At 41.3% G+C, this 20,053-nt stretch overlaps 1 protein-coding gene and 1 long non-coding RNA gene across 2 annotated transcripts in view; one reads left to right on the top strand and one right to left on the bottom strand.

The window, feature by feature from the left end:
* The window catches only part of traf4a (tnf receptor-associated factor 4a), a 59,218-nt gene extending 47,351 nt beyond the window's left edge, over positions 1-11,867 (top strand). Inside the window, exons 3-7 of the mRNA XM_041810056.1 lie at positions 5,111-5,215; positions 5,407-5,568; positions 6,518-6,679; positions 7,296-7,451; positions 9,343-11,867. Coding sequence (XP_041665990.1) covers positions 5,111-5,215; positions 5,407-5,568; positions 6,518-6,679; positions 7,296-7,451; positions 9,343-9,975 — 1,218 coding nt within the window. The 3' untranslated portion in view covers positions 9,976-11,867. The remainder of the gene's footprint in view (positions 1-5,110; positions 5,216-5,406; positions 5,569-6,517; positions 6,680-7,295; positions 7,452-9,342) is intronic.
* On the bottom strand, positions 4,125-19,357 carry LOC121524639. Its single transcript, XR_005993160.1, has 4 exons — positions 19,283-19,357; positions 15,392-15,425; positions 15,173-15,306; positions 4,125-4,275 (listed from the first exon to the last, which is right to left on the bottom strand). It is a non-coding gene; the product is annotated as an uncharacterized LOC121524639 (long non-coding RNA).
* Positions 19,358-20,053: the final 696 nt, after the last annotated feature.

Below are 20,053 nucleotides of genomic sequence, written 5' to 3'. Positions count from 1 at the left end.
GAACGTATTTCAAACAGGAGCACTCTTGTCATACATTTAACCATTTTTTTGCAAAAAGGATCTACAGTTTTACTTGGTGGAGAAGGCTCTACTCAGAAGATGCTCCCTAGGTTAGTCAAGCAGCATGCTTAGACTTTCCAGTGAATGCATAGTAACCCCCATATAGATGGATAAATTAATGACAATGTGTACTGAATGAAGTAAAGGTTTTTTAAAAGCAATTAATACATAGTAGCATGACAGTGAATATGAGGGTGCAACAAGCTTTATTCTTTAAAGGAAGAGGCTGGGGTGGAGGAGGTTAAGCTTTGCCAGCAGCAGCATTGTGCATCAGCATTAATACAAGCACGGATCAGTGATAAGTACGTCATATTTACAGTAAATACACTGCTGTGTTGAGAGAAAGAGCTGTGATTGGCTGTGGGAGTGGGTAGGCGATAATTGGGGTCAGCTGGCCATCAGCCAATCACAGCTGGCCGTATGACTACGGTGTCCTGCATGAACTAACGCTGAATTTCATTTATACATTCAGGTGATAGACTGGCTGTATCGCCAATAATTTCCATACTGATACCTATAGTCAACTTTTTGAGCTTTTATCAGCCAATACATATATTGTACTGATATCATGCATCAAAAAAAAAAGATTAAAAAATGTGAAAACTGTGGGGCGCAGACTACCCTCGTGGTTAGGTTGTGCCCCTTGTACGTGGGCAGCCTGGGTTCAAGTCTGGCTTGTGGCTCCTTCCTCGCGTGCCCTACCCCCACTTTCCCAGCCCTGTTACGGATTCTTTCCACGGTTCTCCTCCTCTATTAATAAAGGTATCAAAAGCCCTAAAATCTATCTTTACAAAAATGTTAAATATGTCACGATGTCAGAACTTATCCAGCTTTGTTTAAAAGGGCAACTGGACTGGTAGCAAATTCTTGAAGACGCTTCTTGTGGAACTGAAGAAGCCTTTTGGAGAAGAGGCGAAACATCTTCAAGAATTTCCTACCATTCCAGTTGCCCCTTTGATCAGCGTTGGATAACCATGACCTGGATGACTGAGTACCTACACAGATAATGTCAGAACTTGATGAAACTTGACACCATAACTAAAGAAACAATCAAATAAAAAGCAAAAAACCAGACGTGTTTGTAGCATTGTTAAACTTTAAGTAGAGATACAAAAGATAGGAGAAAAACAAAGCATAGACTGCAGGTGCAATATTGTGAATGAGCTTGTTTGCAATGGTCTGACCCAAAACATGCAAATCAAACAGAAGGCAGGGAGCTCAAACATCGTTGTGCCATGTTAGATCTATAAACACTGGATGTGAGATGCAAATTACCAGATATTAGGAGAATAACATGTCATGGTTGTATGGTACTTTGACAGTGAATCAGAACATTTGTACTCGTGAACCTTTGAAAAACATAATCCAGAGTCAGAGGTTACCTTTCATTTCATTACTGTGAGAAAGCAGAGTGCTTAGTTGATCTGAACCGCTGTTTTATACCCAAATAAATCCCTCCCAGTCCAGAAGAAGAAAACTGTATCCAAATTTCAACTGAGCTTTTGTCCCCTTTGTTTTTTAATCAGATTTTGCCCGAGGGAGAGATGGTGACTAACTGTATTCAGAGTCTGAGGACGACTCTCTCTCTCCCCCTCTCTCTCTCTCTTTCACATGATTTCCTCGCTGTAAAGTCAAAAGAGAGCAGCACAAGAATAAAGGCAGACTTCTGAAGTATGCATGAGGGACTGAGAGATGAAAAGTCCTTGTATCTGAGCAGATTTTAGCATTTATTTGAAACTAAAGTCCTCTTTTTCCATTTCCCATTGAGTTAGTATGCATTAGCTTAAATTAGCCATCGAGCCAGGAACCCAGAGCTGCAGCAGGATCAGTGTGTGCGGCAGTGCAGGTCTGCATGCTGTGCTTAGAGCGATGGAGGCGCCTGTAATAGCAGGGACTCATCACAGGAAGGATGTGCTCATGGCACACCTGTCAGACGTTGTTATTTACCCTCCCAGGCTCCCAGTCGCCTGCAAATTATCCCATCCTGGTGGTCTATTCTCAGGGTTTTTGTTATGCTTGCTGAACACTGTCCTTCAAAAAAAGTGAACAAACACAACCTTACTGAACAAGAAGCCCTTAAAGCTTTGTTGAACTACTAGTAGAAGGACTAACAATGGCTAAAGCAGACAGAATAAACCCTGAAGTTGGAGCTTTAAAGAGCTTAACCCTCCTGATCTGCCTGGGACTAAGTTATTAAAAGGTCATCATTGCCGTCTCCCTGCAGATTCCAAGACTGGAACAATGAGAGAGTGTTTCAGTTAGCTTTAGAAGATTTTTCCCTCTTTGCCTCCACTGAAAGAATGTGATAATGGCACCACAAAATCTGCTTCTTCTGCTAAACGGGAGTCAAGCAAATCAAACCATGTGTTTTAAATATGACCCAAATCTGTGTTTCTTCAGAGCATGGTTTAGATTTTAGTTTAATACTCTTATTTAGTCTGGCAGCTGTCTCTCCTCACGCTGCAGCGTTTTATTGTGGATTAGTTTAAAAATTAACTTCTAATTTGAAGACGATTGCCCACGTGAGCACAGTCCTGCTGTTACTGAGCTGGTATTTGTTTAGAGGGCTGTTGTGACATTTTGTGGAAGTGGCTTTTCTTGCTTGACCAATGTTCTGTTAGTGTGACAGCATGAGGGGAATGGAGATGCAGAGCAGCACTGTAAAACTGTAGGGAAGGATTTGGGGTGTTTGGAGCAAAAACTGACTCATCCCTGATGCTCAGTGACTGAGGAAGAATAAATCTTTTCCTTCGTCTCTGTCCTTTTCTCAAAGGTCTTGTAAAGCTGTAAATGAAGTCAATACGACTGCAGTGGCAGCATCGGCCGCATACTGCAGTTTTCTTACTCTGTCTCAACAGTTTGGCTTTAAAGCATGTAAAAGAAGTTGATTCCTTCAGCTCAACAAATTTAGTCTTTAGTTGAGACCAACATATTCCTGCCCTTAAGAAAAATCTTGTGAAGGATAGTACACTTCTTAGAAAACTACCTCATGAATAGAGATATGAGAAGTTTCTGTAATGAGAGGGACTGACTTTTAACATGCAGTACTGTGCAGAACTTTTAGGCATGTAAGATTGCCATGACCCCCTGGCCGTGCTGTGGATGTCCCAAGGACCCCAAAACACCTTGCAGTCTCAGGGCATATCTTTAGGGGTGAAACGGCCCAGAAAAAAGAGGTGCCGTCCATCTTGACTTTGGTTGCAAGGTCAAGCTCGATGCACATATGTGTTGTCATGTGTTCACCTTGACTCTGGCTGCCCTTCCCTCACTCTCTAGCTCCAGGTTGTGGCATATTGGACCCTGAGATAAATCCTCAGCACCGTACATGCCTAAAACTTGTCTGTATTTATATAGTTTTTCAGCTCTGATCTGCCCTTTTTGTCATCCTCTGTAGGTTCAAGTAGCACTGATTAGCTATGCTTGAGATGCTTTTATTGCTCTTTTTAAAATGACAGTTGTCTGGAGAGGAAAAGAGGCGGATGACAAAGCTTTAAATGTAATCTCATAACGCCAATTAAGTTCTTTATTAGCTTCCTTAAAATTTATGATAAATATGCCAGAGAGGATGTCCTGGCCTGGAAATCACTTAAATACTATCCTTTATATCCTGGCTATACAGGGACCATGTAGTTACAAAATGCTTTTTTTTCTGTTGAACAAGTGTTCACATGTAGAAAAGCAATTTTGCTTGTCTGAAGAAGAAAAAACAACATTTTAACACAGAACATTTTGCATTTCATGTTACAATGTCTGGACAGCATAATGAACATATTATTTATTTGCACATTTTGTTAACGGAAAGCATAGGAAGCTTGAAATGGCAGTGTTAGCAACCTGAAAACACTTCTATTAAGCTTTAAATATCATTTTACATAGCAGGGTCTCGTTTAAAACGGGAGCACTGAAAGGGCTAATACTAATGTTAGCATACACTGGTGTTAGGGTTTAAAACGTAAACCTATTTGCTGGTTACTTTTATCCAGATAAGATGTCAAAAACATAATTCAGTGAGGACCACTTCATCAAGAAAGACACATGATTTGCGATTATAAATGATTCTCTTTATTAGCAGTTATTAACTTTGCTCTTATTGCTATGTCTTATATTTGGTGGTGTGGCTGTTCTGGGATGTCGCCGCCCTTCCTCAAGCCTTAGTGGAAAGTATCAAGTAGGAACAGCACACATTCTTGTTCTTCCTGAGCCTGCAAGGAAAGCCTGAGGCAAGGAGAGAAACAGCAATGAATACAGAGCAGAGCAGACATCAGTGACAACAGAATGACATTGATTAAGTCAGATCTAGTATAGAGGAGGAGCTGGGGTGGAGGAGGGTTGCCAAATGCAGTTTGCAGAGGGAGCAGCAGAGAAGCCAGGCTGGAGCAGTTTAAATATGGCAGCATGAGTACATTCGCCAATAGCGTGCTTAGAACAAATCAGCTGGACATCAGCTGATGAGTGCTTGTGAGAGATCAGCTGATCCCAAATATATGGTGGCGCTCGAATGTGGCCTACCTGAACTAACGTAGCGCATCGAATTTGTGAAGGCCTCTTTGTGTAGTCTAATGCATGTTTTCACAATTGGAAAAGAAATAGAGATGCACTGATTAAAAAAACCAAGGCTGATGCCAGTACTGATGTTAAAAAATAACAACAGCTGTCTATGAACAGGAAGTAGTTATCACAATAAATGATGTCCACAAATCAGCTGAAGGTCCTGTTTTAGAGCATATATTTTTGGCTGTATGTTGGAAAGTTGTTGAGGGTCTTCAGTTGGTAAGAAATTTGTTGGAAGTTTTTCTTTCTTAAATCCCTGCAAATTTCCTGAAGTTTCTGAGAGAATTCTTAAAAATATTCACATTGTTTTTTGGCTGACTGAAAGTTAGTGTAAAGTAGCACTGATGTAAAGTAACACTGGGCTTCAAAACTGCTCTACAGAATCCACCTGGTGACATCCCTGAGATTACGTCCATGTTTTCTGCTGTCTGAGTTTGAAGGAGTATATAACAGTGGCTTCTTTTATCTAGTTTTAACCCTGTCTTCTTCTTTCCTTCAGATCTATCCAGACCCAGAGCTGGAGCAGCAGATCCTGGCACTGCCAATCCGCTGCATCCACAGTGAGGAAGGCTGCCGCTGGACTGGTCAGATGAAGCAGCTGCAGGTGAGATGATCCCCCTCCCTCTTTAGTTCTACCTCTGCTTCCTGATTAAACATGCACTTGTCTTATCCATGATACCCACTGCTGCCCTACCTCCCCCATGTCCTCTCGTTTTTTGGCAGCTTCCTGGCTAAACGCCCAAACTTAGGGTGTGTGTGTAAGTGAGTTTGATGTTGTTGTTGTGTCTCCCTCAGGGTCACTTCTCCACCTGCGCCTTCAATGTGATACCCTGCCCCAACCGCTGCTCCGTCAAGCTGACGCGCCGCGACTTGCCTGACCACCTGCAGCATGACTGCCCCAAGCGCAAGGTCAAGTGCGAGTTTTGTGGCAGCGAGTTCACCGGTGAAGCCTACGAGGTAAACACAGGCCCCAAACCTGTTTTTATTCCCTTTTTTTCCAGTTCAGACGTAGCATGAGTTTGACGTAAACAACCTCAAGTGACACCGCACAGTTTCCACATTTATATGAAAGAAGGCATTGAGAAAATCAGCAGGAGGGACTCATGCACATGTGTCCCTCCAGTCAGAGAGGGTTGGTCTGTTTTGAAATAACACGTGTGTTGGTAGAAGGAAAGGAGTTTTAACTGGGTCTTTTATGCTCAAAATGTTTCCCCTGTAAGCGTGCTGAAGTGCTTTAGAGTCTTCTCACTAACACCTTTTCACCACACCGCCCCTCCTCTGTTTACTCTGGACCACATGTCCCCCTCTGCACACAGCTACAGGGGAGTTCATCCACCTTTTGGCTTCCACACTGGAATTACACAGTCATGTTTACATAATTATATCCTTCAATAACATTCAAGACTAAAAATGACACTGGAGAAAGGCTATGTTGATAAAGTATACAGTTTTTTTAAAGAAAGAAAGGCAATGTTGATATAAATAATATGCAGTTATTAAAGAGATAGTTTGGTAATTTTGAAGTGGGGTTGTATTAGACAACAGACTTAATAGCCATACTAAACTGTATCAGACAGACCTTAAACATTTGTAGCTTAATACAATGTCAAACTGGGATGAAAATAAATTAATATTCACATTTTGATTCAAAGTCCACTCAGCAAAATCCATGTTGAGTAGATCCACTATAGACCTAACAGCTGATCAGTGCACTGCAGCATGAGAAACACCAACCACCAGTCAATAAACTTGACATTTCCTGATCACTTGATTTCACTGACATGTTTTAGATAGAAATCATGAAGAAGCATTATTAATAGCCCATCCCTAGATTTTTTCTGTCTTCGGCAATGAAAACTGCAGTTTACAAACTGACTTACATTCATCCTACCCCCTCCTGTCCCAGAACCACCAGGGCGTGTGCCCCCAGGAGAGCGTTTACTGTGAGAACAAGTGCGGGGCGAGGATGATGCGTCGTCTTCTGTCCCAGCACAGCATGGCCGAGTGCCCCAAACGCACGCAGCCCTGCAAGTACTGCGGCAAGGAGTTTGTCTTTGACACAATCCAGGTCAGTGTCCCATCACTATCTGTTCGAATCAGTCTCAAATGTAGTTATTTTTGGCAGGATCAAGCCAGGTAAGTGCCAAGATGTGTTTATACTGAAAATGTGACTCCTGTCACTTAGATGTACCTGTCATCCAACCCGCATGGGACTCATGGAGGGTTTTAAGGCTCAGTAGAGCCGCTGTAGCTGCAGGAACCTGCCTTCATGGTGTCAGTGTTGTGTAGCAGCTGGATGATGGTGTGAGCTGCTGTTTGCTCTCAGGGCTTTCATGTGGAAACACCTGCCTCTATAAACAGGCTGAAGTTTAGTTTGAAACTTAATATCACAAACTTACACACAGCATCTACAGCACTTATAATGTTTTTAACAATCATTTCATGTACATGCCGTTTAATCTACGTACGGAAATAAGAGAGTACTTTTTACCTGCTGATACAATTTTTCAGTTGTTCAATTCTTCTTACAATTCTTCAGTATGCATTTTTATTCTGTTGGTCTGTCTTTGCCACCTTATTTTGATACCATTTGCCTTTTTATGAATTATCAAGGACAGTTTTGTCTTTATAACCATAAATTTATGAAATTTATGTGAGTGACACTGTGCCCCTCTTCTCTACAGAATCACCAGTACCACTGCCCACGTTTTCCTGTCCAGTGCCCAAACCAGTGCGGCACACCTAACATTGCTCGAGAGGACCTGGCTAACCATGTGAAGGACAACTGCGGCAGTGCGCTTGTTCTCTGCCCCTTCAAAGAAGCCGGCTGCAAACACAGGGTAAGGCTGACCAGCATCACTTCACCTTTAGAGTATTACTTCAGCCTCCGGAGGAACTGTTGGTATATGATAATTAACTAGCAAGTTTGTTTGTCTTAGCTTTTCTTTCATTATATAGACTTCATATTTTTGCCTGCTGTGTCCAAAGGAATAGTCTTCGTCTTTGGAACATACAGCACTGAGCCCATAGGGTCTATTTTAATGAGAGCAACGCTTCTATACTCTGTCCACGCAAATCGGTCTATTTCTGATGCTGACGTCAATTTTTGATGTGGAGATGCTCCAGGAACAGTGGCAAATGTGCATCATACTCAGTCTCCAGAAAAAGCTTAATATGTAACAAGATGGGATGCTCAAAGGCAGGAGCAGTGATAATGATCCAATTCTTTTTTTAAATGATCAGTGTTTGACTCAGAAAAAGATGTTCTGTTGATGTAGTAAAGCTTTCCAATTAGAATCCGCCTCTATAAGTGCAAGCACAGGCAGACATGATGTCCTACAATATTCCCATCTTGGCCGAAGAAGAAAATCCATGTTAAATTTTAAGACTGCACTAGGCTGTCTGTGCTGTTTTGATCACTGAAACTTGCTCTTTATTCCTCTAAAACATTATTAGACTAAAGTTTAGATCTCCTAAAAGCTTGATTTGCAACAGTCTTAATATTAATCCAGCAAAATTCATGCAGCCTATGTAAGTATATTGTAGAGTTAAACATTCCTAATAAGAGAGCAAGGTCAAACATCCCCTGGGTTTGTTGTTCTCAGCTCTCTGTTCACAGCCTTCACACTGAATCCTTACTCCTTAAATGTAGCTTATGTGTCACTCGTAGACTCCGCATTCCTTTTGACTTGGGCTGAATTTGGCCTCCTGAAATAGATTATATCTTGTTTCAAGCAGTTTCACCCACCTTCCGTCTCACAGAAACTTGCTAGGGAACTGGTCACTAGCTGGTCATTGGTTAATCAGTATTCCTGGCTACCATTACACCATGTAGACAAAAGAACAACGGAAGCAACTCAGAAAAAGGTTATTGAAAAGTATAAGTCAGGGGATGGATGCAGAAAATATCCACTGAAAATCCCCCAGAGTTCAGTTAAATCCCTCATCAGGAAATGGAAGGAATATGTGTAAATCTACCAAGATGAGGCTGTCCTCACTAACTGAGTGACTGTGCCAGAAGGAGACCTAGTGAGAGAGGGACCACCAAGACACCTATGACTACTCTGAAGGAGTTACAAGCTTCTGCAGCTGAGGAGAGACTCTGCATTCAACAACTGTTGAAGTTGCCCTCAGCTAGAGTTCACCAAAAGGGATGAGGGAGCATCAGTGGTCAGTAGAAGAAAATTCTTTGGTCTGATGAGAACACAGTGGTGCTTTTTGGCCATCAGAAGCTGTGTTTGGCAGACATCAAACACTGCACATGACCACAAACACACCATCCCCACTGTGAAGCACTGTGGTTGCAGCATCATGCTGTGGGGATGCTTCTCGGCAGCCGGCCAAGACTTTGACATTAAAGATGTTTTTGTCTTTTGTCAAAAAAGCTAAATTATACTGAGCAGTACTGATTTATAAAATCAATGAAAGGGGAAAACATCTAAAGGGGTGAATATTTTTTATAGACACTGTATTTGTATATTTATGTTTTGATGTGTATAGTGATGGATGGGAGGTGCTTCAAAGTATTTCTACTACCAAATGGAGCCTAGCAGAAAAAGTTTGGGAACTACTGCATCGTAGTGACATTTTTCAATACTATGTTAGCAATAACGTGGCAGAAATGTAGCAGACAAAGTTGCAATAGATAAAAAGTTATGTATGTTGAACCATGTTGAACCTTGGCTATTTAACAGCTTCTTCAGATCTAATCTCTATGCTTTCTTTCGGCAGTGCCCCAAATTGGCTATCGGCCGTCACCTTGAAGACACCACAAAGTCCCACCTGACGATGATGTGCAACCTGGTAGGGCGTCAGCGGCAGGAGATCCTGGAGCTGCGGAGAGAGATGGAAGAGCTGTCGGTCAGTCACGACGGGATCCTCATCTGGAAGCTCAATGACTACTCACGCAAACTGCAGGAGGCCAAACTCCGCAGCAACCATGAGTTCTTCAGCCCGCCCTTCTACACCCACCGCTACGGTTACAAGCTACAGGTGTCGGCTTTCCTGAACGGGAACGGCAGCGGCGAGGGATCCCACCTCTCTGTCTATATCCGTGTGCTGCCCGGCGAGTACGACAACCTTCTGGAGTGGCCCTTCTCCTACAAGGTCACCTTCTCCATCCTGGATCAGAGCGACCCATCTCTTTCCAAACCACAGCACATCACCGAGACCTTCAATCCTGACCCGAACTGGAAGAACTTCCAGAAGCCTAGCAGCAGCCGTAACTCGCTGGACGAGAGCACCCTGGGCTTCGGCTACCCCAAGTTCATCTCTCACGAGGAGATCAAGAAGAGGAATTACATCCGAGACAACTGCATCTTCATCAAGGCATCTATAGAAATCCCCCAGAAGATCATGTCTTAAGATGCAAGCTTTTTTTTCCTTTTTGAGACTGGAAATGACACCCAACCCTGAGAACTTCTACACACTTACCCTTTAGATACTTTCTGCCCTTGCAGCCTCTCCACCACAGAGCTTGAGGCGAGTCTGTTTGGCTGTGTGAGCTGACTCGGAGGACCTTGATATATCACAGAGGAGAAAGTGTTTGGTCTGCAGAGCCATCACTCTCTAGTCTTTCTTTTTTATGTTTTTTATCTGTTTGCTGACCTTTTATCACAGTCTGCAACTAAAAAGCCTTGGAAATCAAACAGTGCCTAGAGAGTTTATCCTAAGTTATATTTTTGTTGTTATTTCCACAGTATAGATGCTGAAGATTATGGAGAAGATATAAAAATAAGGGTGAAGGGCTTTGCTAAGCCTCTGCACTTAGAGAGTTAGAAGCTGGTTAGAGACGCCCCATTTTGGGTGTTCGAAAGAAGAGGGAGCTCAGCAGACTCAAGCTCAAGCCCAACTGCCTTTTGTTTACATGCTCATACTGAAAACACCCGCTGATCCCTCTGCAAACACAGAGCCCTCGGTGAGAGACTACTTGTGATGTTTGTCTACACACAAACACCGATCAATTTTTTTGAGCAAGAAACTTGCAGCTTCAATCAATTTTGTGTTTCGTGAAGGAGTAGTTCTGACATTTTGGATGAGGAGATCAATACCACTCTCATGTGTGTCTGATGGTTGTGAGGCTTAAACTAGCTTATTGTTCGCACTTCCGCTAAAAAACTTTTTAAGCTCACTTATAAAACCACTTAGTACAAAAACTGAAGCGAAAAACAGCAGTTTTTTGTTTCTCTCTGTCTTGGCAGCTACTACCACTAAAAGGCCCCCTATAGATGAGCAAATTTAAATTTCAATCAATCCATTTTAACCTCCAAATGAGACACATTTAAGATTGACTAGTGAGCCATACGGGTGCCATCTGTTAGAAGCATTAGCTCTAATTCACTCTCTGCATACATATTATCAATTTATTGCAAAATGGAAAAAAATATGCTCCCTTGGTTAGTCAAGCAGCACACTTTGGTTTTTAGAGGGCGCATGGCTAGAATCCTTCATATGGATCAATACTCTAGGACAATATGTGTTGAATACAATAACATTGGTTCAAAAGTAATTAATCCATAGTAGCATGACTTTGAGGGTACAGTAAGCTTTATGCTATAAAGGAGGAGGCTGGGGTGGAAGAAGTTAACTCTGCCAGCAGCACCAGTGTGGCGCGTCAACACTGATGCAAGCAAATATTAGTGAGAAGTACATCTTATTCAAATACACCGCTGTGGTGAGACAAAGAGCTGTGATTGGCTGTGGAATCTGGGAGTTGATAATTGGGATTAGCTGGCTATTAGCTGTTCATGACAGGACGTATGTCTTCCATGTCCTGCACAAACCAACGCTAAGTTTCATAAACATGGGATAAGACTGAGTGACACCAGCCATTTGATTACTGATTATTTGAAGCCAGTCTGTGGTCATGGCCATTTTTAAAGACACATCCTACACAAACTTTAATGAAGCCTGGAAACAGACAAGGGGTGAAGCAGCAATGCCTCCTGATAAACTGCCACATCACGCTGGCTTGTAAACGTATCTGCCATGCACCTAATTATGCATAGCTTGTAAAACCAAAAAAGACAGGTTTTTAAAAACTTCACCCCTTGAACAATATATGCCCATGAAAACATGAAGTATTCCCACCAAAATCATTATTTAACCAGGCAGTAAAATCATTTGTTTCTACTGAAATCAGCTTTTTAAAATGGGTTGTGTGCAGAAGTGTCAAGTAACTAAGTACAAATACTTTGTTACCTTACTGAAGTAGAAATTTTGGGCATCTATACTTGCTGGAGTAATTATTTTTCAGCCTCCTTTTTACTTCTTGCATTTTCAAGCAATTATCTGTACTTTTTACTCCTTGCATTTTAAAAATAGCCTTGTTACTGCTATTTCATTTCAGCTTGTTTTCATTCCGGCTTGTCATCGTTCAAAAAAACACAAATAAAGAACTCAAAAACCTATCCAGATAAATCACGTCTACCGGATGGAGTGAATTTGATTGTGGTTGGATGAGAAGTATAAACATAATACCATTCCGACACCCTATTGATTTGGATGCGAACCATCGCACCTGCACACATGACACAACTCACGTCACTCTCCAGCAAGGAAATAGCAGACATATGTAGCCTAATACGAAGGCGTGCGTGGCAGAGACTCAAGAGAACTTGAGCGAAATGTCCCAACCAAGCACCAGTGAGGAGGTTGGTAGTACACTTATATGGTTCTTGAATGAATTTTCATTATACTAAAATGCATTCATTTTCAATGGGCATAAATGCGGCTGAAACGAGTGCATCCCCAATTTTACAACATTAACATTTTAATATGACATTATTGTCATTATGGCCTTTGATAAAATGTTTTTTGGGAAGGTGAGGTAGTGCACTATAGACCTCTGTGGCACGGCGTAAGCTTTTGTCCTTAATGGCATTTTTTCCCCCTTACATTACTTTTACTTTTATACTTTAAGTAGTTTTGAAACCAGTACTTTTATACTTTTACTTGAGTAAAAAGAATGAGTTGATACTTCAACTTCTACAAAAGTCTTTTTAAACCCTAGTATCTATACTTCTACCTGAGTAATGAATGTGAATACTTTTGACACCTCTGGTTGTGTGTGTGTAAAATCTGATGCACCAGCTCAAATCCAAACTGCCACTTTTTACATTAATAACTAAGGATGCATGATATTATTGGCATGATATTGCTATCGGCAGGTATCAGCTTTTAAAATTTAATCATTGATTTTTGCAGATACAAAAATTTCTGCCTATATTTCCATGTAGGTATGATATCAGCTTTATATCAGCTAGTATTGGCCTAAATTGACTGTAAATATCAGCTATATGTATGAATAAGTTTGTGGGGTTTTAGGAAGGAGCAGCAGACCACCATCCGCTGAAGTCTTTTTCTTTGTCCATCCTCGTTCCTTGAATTTAAAGTGTGTTTCGAGGACGGATGTTTTAGGTCTTAGTTCTGGTTAAATATATATACGGTATCAATTTTAGAAAAAAATCCAGTATTGTGCATCCTAATTAAAAACATTCGGTTATGATTGTATATGTTAAAGATTTAGGTCATTAAGAAGGTGGTAGCGGATCCTGAGGCCAGACCAGTTGAGAACTACAGGTTTAGAGTAACAGTCTTATCGATGACATGTCATGTCAATATCTCAAAGTACTTGTGTATGCCTAGTGTAAGTGTGCCCTAAGTGAGCTTTAGAGGTTGTTTGAGGTTGTGTTAACTTGGAAGGAGCATTTTATGCTAAGGTAATAAAGTGTTTCCAGCTGTAGCAGACATATATGAGTGGTATCAGTCTGCTCATCTAATTTTCAGCTAAAGTGAATAATCATATTTTCAAAATGTTAAACTATTGATACAATAAAAAGCTTTTTTTAAGTTGTCAGGATTTTACCAACAATACTGGAGTTATTTCCTTTGTGTCCTCGATGATTTCTCCTTTGAAGAAACTGTCTGAGACTATGTGTTCGTTGATAGTTTGACCCCATCCTGACACTTCAGGAGCGTGCGATGTACCAAACACACTTCACAAAGACCATATGAGGCATTGTGTCTTTTGTGGAGTTGACCAATAGGAGAATAAAAAAACTAAAAAGCACCTTTTATCGGTCTTCTGATGAGCAGACAAAGAGGCTAGTCGTTAAGAGTACTTGCGCATTTAATGGTGAAGGAAAAGCCATGTGGCCTTTTTATACAGTATGTCTTCGCATGAGGGTTTTAGGGGTGAGCAGGGCAACATAAACACATGCATGCTTCATGTGCAACCACCTGGACCACATTTTTGTACTGTAACCTGTATTCTTGAATCCCATCCTGTTAATGGCTATGTTGTCTCTTTTTTGGACCTTTTTAAAAGTTGTCAAAAGAATACTTTTTTAAGTTTTATGTTTTTATATACAACAAATGTGAACGCTGTCGGTTATATAACCTATAAAGACAATGAACACTTGGCTGTGAAGTGTATTGTTTTACATAGCCTGGGCGGGGATGGTTTGAAAAGATGGTGAATGGCACGGTTTCTGCAAATATGTGGGTGTCTCTGAACCAACTACACCTTTGCTGTTACCATGGTCACTGGTTTTTATCTGCATCTTGGCAATGAGGAGCATCATGGGGGACGCAGCCCTGTGCGATACATCTATCTCCATCAAGGCACCATCAGATAGGTGGAGGACTTTTATGATACTCATCATGTTTGTGAATACTAATGTAAAAATGCAGAAGCACATTCTGTCTTTTCATTATTATACATGAAAAATCCTAAATTTTTGTCATTATACCAGCTGATATTTTACAGTGATTTAAAAAATAAGAAGATGGAAAAAAAAACTTTTTGTAAGATTCTGTATTTTTAAAAATACTTAGCTGTTTTATACAAACACTTTTCGTTGGAGAGTCGGGGTTGACTTTGGGAATTTTCAGACCCTTTCGTCTCTTGGACATTTGGATAATTTGTTTGTACTTGTGGTTTGAGCCTCACATATTCTGTCTGTATTATTTCCTCTTAAAAGTATTTATTTTAAGGAGCTGTCATGTGACTTTGCGCTGATGGCAGAGATGTTTTAATATGTTGATTGATGAGTGCTTGTCAATTTCATAATTGAAATAAAATACCATATATTATAGGTGTTTTCCTTATTGGTGTTTTGTACAGTGCCTGAGCACGCTGTTTCTTAAGCTGAGGTCAGACTACGTTTTCTGTAGCCTGACCAAAAAGCCGTAGGGTTTTGGCCCTGAAAATTTGTTGTTTTTTGTGTCATATTGATAAACAATCAAGAACATATTCTGACAGATAGTCTAGGATATTTGGTTTTTGTCCTGCCTTCTATGATTTGTTATGTGACATCAGTGACATGGACCAATAAGAGGTTAGATGCAGCAGTCACAAATGTAAACAAGTGATGACTGGTGTTATGAGATAGAACTATGAGAAAAGTTTGTCAAGTCCTTCCAACAACATCCCTGCCTCCATGTGCCATAGAGAGAGCCACAACACGGTAGCACGGTAACACGACTAACAAAGAAAAAAGCTAGAGAGAAATAGCAGATGTACTTCAGCAACCCTGTGAATAACTGCTATTAACATTACCATCAAGTGCTTGGAAGAAGAAATGAAGGGATGCGGGATGTCACGGAGGAGCTGGGCCTGGACACTGATGCGATGCAAAGGAGGTAGCTGGGGTGGAGGGGGGTTGCAGCGGTCACAAAGAAACAACAGACTGACTGCAAAGGAGAGGAAAACATTTAAAATATGACAGCAGCAGGACAGTTGGGTAGAGAGGCAGAATGGGATTGGCTGAGAACTTACAGTAAGTTAGTGGACATCCATACCAGCTGATTACCTGAGTGGGAAAAGGAGACACATAAATGAGAGATAAATGATTGAAAGGATGCAACCATATTTTTAGCTGTCCAAATACAGACATTTAAATTTTGCCTAAAAACACTCAGGACACATGGTCACTCTATACTATTGTCAAGTATAGCCCAACTTCAAAAGCATCAAAGTATCCCTTTAAAGCAATGCATGAGTACATACTGAGTGTCAAAATATACACTGTCAACACAGCAAATTCAACCCCCTTTATTTATGATTATATCAACTTTATATTTACAGTCCTTTCAAATACAGTAAATGTAAAAATTTACATTACAGCAACAGTTAGTGTCTGCTTATATTGTGCAATATTCCAGTGTAACTAAGTGATTTTTTCCCCCACTGCATTGCCCACTAAGTGATCTGGGTTAAAGGTGACAGCAGTTTCTGTTCCGTCTATTTTGTAGCTTTTTCTCCAGTGCTGCTGAAGTGCAAGGAAGCAAAGGAGCAGAGGAAAGGGGGCAGAGGAAACGAGGCAGACACCAGCCCAGCTTTGAAGCTGTGCCAGGAGTTTGCATTAGCTTGCAGTTTGGATGATGTTCAGTGCAGCAGGATTTAGGGAAGAGGAAAATGAGCTCTTGACGGCAAAGTCACTGAGAGGTCCCTCAGGAGGACAGTTTTCCACTCACTGTAGACTGTAGTCTTCCTACAACAAATTATCACTACTCTCTCAGCCAACATTTTTCACCTTTTAAAGTGAAAACATGATCTGTTTTATGAATGCAACATGGCTTTTCTTTGCTTCTGCACAGTGTCTGCCTTTAAGGGGGAATTACCATCATCCTTGCTTCTTGAATGAGCTTATTTCAAAAATTGTTTTTTTCTTCACAGTATAATGTATCATTTCAGGGAGAGGTTTACTGGTCAGGATTGTCCCCCCTCTCTCTCTCTCTTCAGTTCAGCACAGCAACTTACGGAGCCTCAATGAGAGCCTCAAACTTTCCTGGCATGGGTCACACAACCAGCATCTCTGTGCTGCTTCAGGGCGATGCAGAATGAAAATAGTAACAGCTAATTACACGTTAGCTAGCTCCATGTTTCCCACGCAGAGCGCAGTCACGTGCAGCCCCGGTACAGTGCTGCCCTTTGGCTTTGCTTTCTTCAGTTGACCCTCCACTCACTCTGTTAATGATTAGCAGGTATACAGTCACGCTCTCATACACATCAGTGTAGTTCTGTGTGGTGAGTTCGCCCTGCCTTCGGTCAGCGTATGCTGAAAGACAGATTCCAGTTTGGTCAAAGGAGAAGGTGGTGGTAGTAGTGGTGGTAGTGGTGGTGAAGGCGGAGAAAGGCCCAACCCATGAGGCTTTCCTCCGTCAAATAAAAACAAAGCATCAAAGAGGAGCTGTGGTTTATGAAGCGGTGCCATGCTGTCGTCTCTCATGCTGGAGTTAAACAGTTTCAGCCTCGCTGTGCAGCGACTGAACCAGGCCGGTACCAGAGAGACATAGTAAAACTGAGTCAAAGGAAAACATCAGAGTAGAACTGTTAAAGTTCACTCCTGAATCGGATCAGTTCATCCAAAAAAAGTTCACTGGCTGAACAATGACCTTTGAAACAAAACAGAGAAACACTCAGAAGTCTGGATATACTGAGGAAGACTAGGATGCAGTTCTGCTCTGGAAAATCTGAGACTTTTTAGTTTAATGTTGTTTCATTAGTACTAACTCTAAGGAAGTCTTAGTCAAATAAACATTACATATGACAGAGTAAATAAACACAATTCAGTCATAACAAGATAGCTATTGAATGATTCCATATAAACTAGAGAGTGTTATCAAAATGAATAAATGGTATGAAATAAGATACATATAGAAGATAAGATGGTATGATAAAGTTACAGACCCTTTGCTAAGTCCTACCCTATTTAGTTTTGCACCTGTCATGTGGAAGATAGGGCTTAAACTAAATACATGAGTACTATGAAGAAAATAACATCATATTTCCGAAAAAGTAAAAAGATCGTCTACAATACACCTCTTGAACTTACATTAACAATATCATTTGCCAATAGTCCTGGTCAGATTCTGCTCCATGAATCTTTGTGTAATTTTTTGGGGGTGATTCAGGTGACTCCTCATGTTGCTCGTATTCTCGATCTAGTGTGTCACCGCAGTCTGGTGGTATCTACATGCTGTGCTGTGAAATGCCTCCACACTTCAGAATTAAAAGTCTCTGAAGCCTCCAGGATCTAAAAGACTTCAGTTGCTCAGGTCTCCCAATAGACTGATTCTTCCTTCCCACTTGTATCTGGGATCAAGCCAGTGAGTGGAACGCAAAGGATGACGGGTACACAAGGGCTGATAGCATCTGTAGTTCCCACTTTCCTTCGTTCTGCACCACTAAAAACACCTTTTTCTGAAAGAGCTATCATTTGAAACTGTGTATGTCCAAAACAACACAGAGGCGTTTCTGTCACCACGATACCGGGATATTAACAACGCCGTTACGTCTTTACCTATAGTGATGGGTATTCTTGCTGTTTTTAGTGATCTGGCTCATTTGGCAAGAAGTCTTTAGCAAGCAGAGCCTGCTCTTTTGGCTCCCAAATGGCTTGTCTGTAGACATGTCAGTACACGACTTTTGTCGTTTTAGAAAAGAAAACAACTCAGTGCGGTTCTTTGTTCTTCTTTTAATGAAGAAATGCTGTCAAGTTCTGATAAAACTGATGCTTTAGCAGCATCCACGCTAATGTCTTCCGCCATAATTGCACCGACCTCTTGTCACTGTTTGGTTAGGTCATGACTCCGCTGCGCCTGGAAGTACTGCCCCTCGCCGCTGATTGGTGCCGTCACTTTCTAACCGGGCCCAAATGGTTCAGACGGAAGCTTTGCAAGATGGGTTTGGCAGTTAGAAACACAGAAACGGGTGAATTCATCTGCTTTGTAAGGTCACCTAACAACTAGTGGGTTGGTGCTTACTAGCTCAGCTGCATGACACACCTGATATAAGCATTAATGTTACACCATTGAACGCAGGGCCTTAATGCACAGTGTGCCTCTGGCAGAGTAATATGCAGAACATAATCATCCCTACTTATTAATCAAATAACATAGAGACACACAAAATATACATATATTTTTAAAAAGTAATGATTAAAATAACAATGATATGAAAGTGTTCTCAAATGGGAATCGGATTTTAATTCAGGTAAAAGAGCCAGCTCTATGGACCAGCTCGTACATGAAAGACACATCATTAATACCTACTAACAAAAGTGTGCAGTCTATATACTTTTAGCTCTTGTGCTCTGTGTGAAGCTAACAGCCTAGCGCTCTGAAAAGAAGAACAAAATAATTGCCAGCTTGTCCTTTTATGAATTAAGATGAGGAAAACATAGATTGGCCTTCAAACAGAGCTTAAGGTGGGAATGTGGTTAAAAGGAAAGAAAATTAGCCCAGTTAGCCGGCTATGCTAGCTTCCCTGTATGTAAACACATAAACTGGGATAGAAAAAAGTTTATGTGAAGGGAATAGTCTAGTAAATGACGAGACAGAGATACAGCTGAAATCAGGTCAGTGTGTCATACTAGAAAGAAGATGCAATAAAAATTCTGACATGCCAGTCTTTTCAAATCACAGCCACTGGGCGTAGTGCATCGCTACCTGGTTCACACCCTAACAGTGTTTGCTGTTCAATGCAACATCAGACATGTTCAGGTTACTGATATATCAGTATCTGTTGCTCTAGTTGTCTTTTCCCAAATAACTCATTCAGATTCCAATACATTCCCTGGTGACACAAATATGGGTTGGGGATGTTAACCAACTCCCAGCAATGGTTAAGTCTGCCCTAAAGGTGTTGAGAATGAAGTAATCTGACCTTCTGGCACCTTCTGTCCTGGATTATCCAAAATCTAATCCTCCATTACTCACAGGCAGCTCCACCCCGTCCGCCCCTCCCTCCAGACCTGAGAGGCATCAGCTGTGAATCATTGATCTGATTCCACTTATCTACGCAAGCCGCCACAGCTGCAAAGGTGTAAAATTCATGTACATGATTTGATTTGTGTTGTGGCATGAGCTGAGAACATAACTGACACGTCTCATACGTAAATCATTAAAAAAATATGTGAAACACTCAGATGAGACCCTCGCTGCACGTGAGTCATATATTTAATGAGAGGTTTGTTTTATGTGCTGCTGCTGCAGATGTTATTTTCATGTTTAGATACATCTAAGAAGCCTTAAGACATAACCTAAATCACAACACCTGAACTGCACAGAATTTAAAATACCAGCAGGGATATGATTTACTACCAGAGCAAGGAAAAGACAGCTTCTCCTGCGTATTGATTTATTCATTCCCTCTGATGTGCATCCACCAGGCGAGTGATTGATAGTTTCATCTCTTTTTAGAGCCAGCCGAGTAAGACCAGAAGCAGTGACCCAGGGGCCAAAGGTCAGTCAGACCCTCTGTGGATACCTGCCAGCAGCAGCATAGCACTGCCAGGCTCAGATCAATGCCTGGCCTGGATACTGGAATAACACAAACGCCCCAGGAGAAGAGAATCTGGAGGCGTTCACAGGCCACAAGCTCGACCAAACATATCAAAGAAGACTCTGATAACAGCCCACATATTCTCAAAGATGT

Source organism: Cheilinus undulatus, linkage group 2 (genome assembly GCF_018320785.1).
Source record: "Cheilinus undulatus linkage group 2, ASM1832078v1, whole genome shotgun sequence".
In the NCBI taxonomy this organism is placed as follows: domain Eukaryota; kingdom Metazoa; phylum Chordata; class Actinopteri; order Labriformes; family Labridae; genus Cheilinus; species Cheilinus undulatus.
The sequence above is the reverse complement of the archived record's forward strand: the minus strand, read 5'-3'. Positions and strand labels throughout refer to the sequence as shown.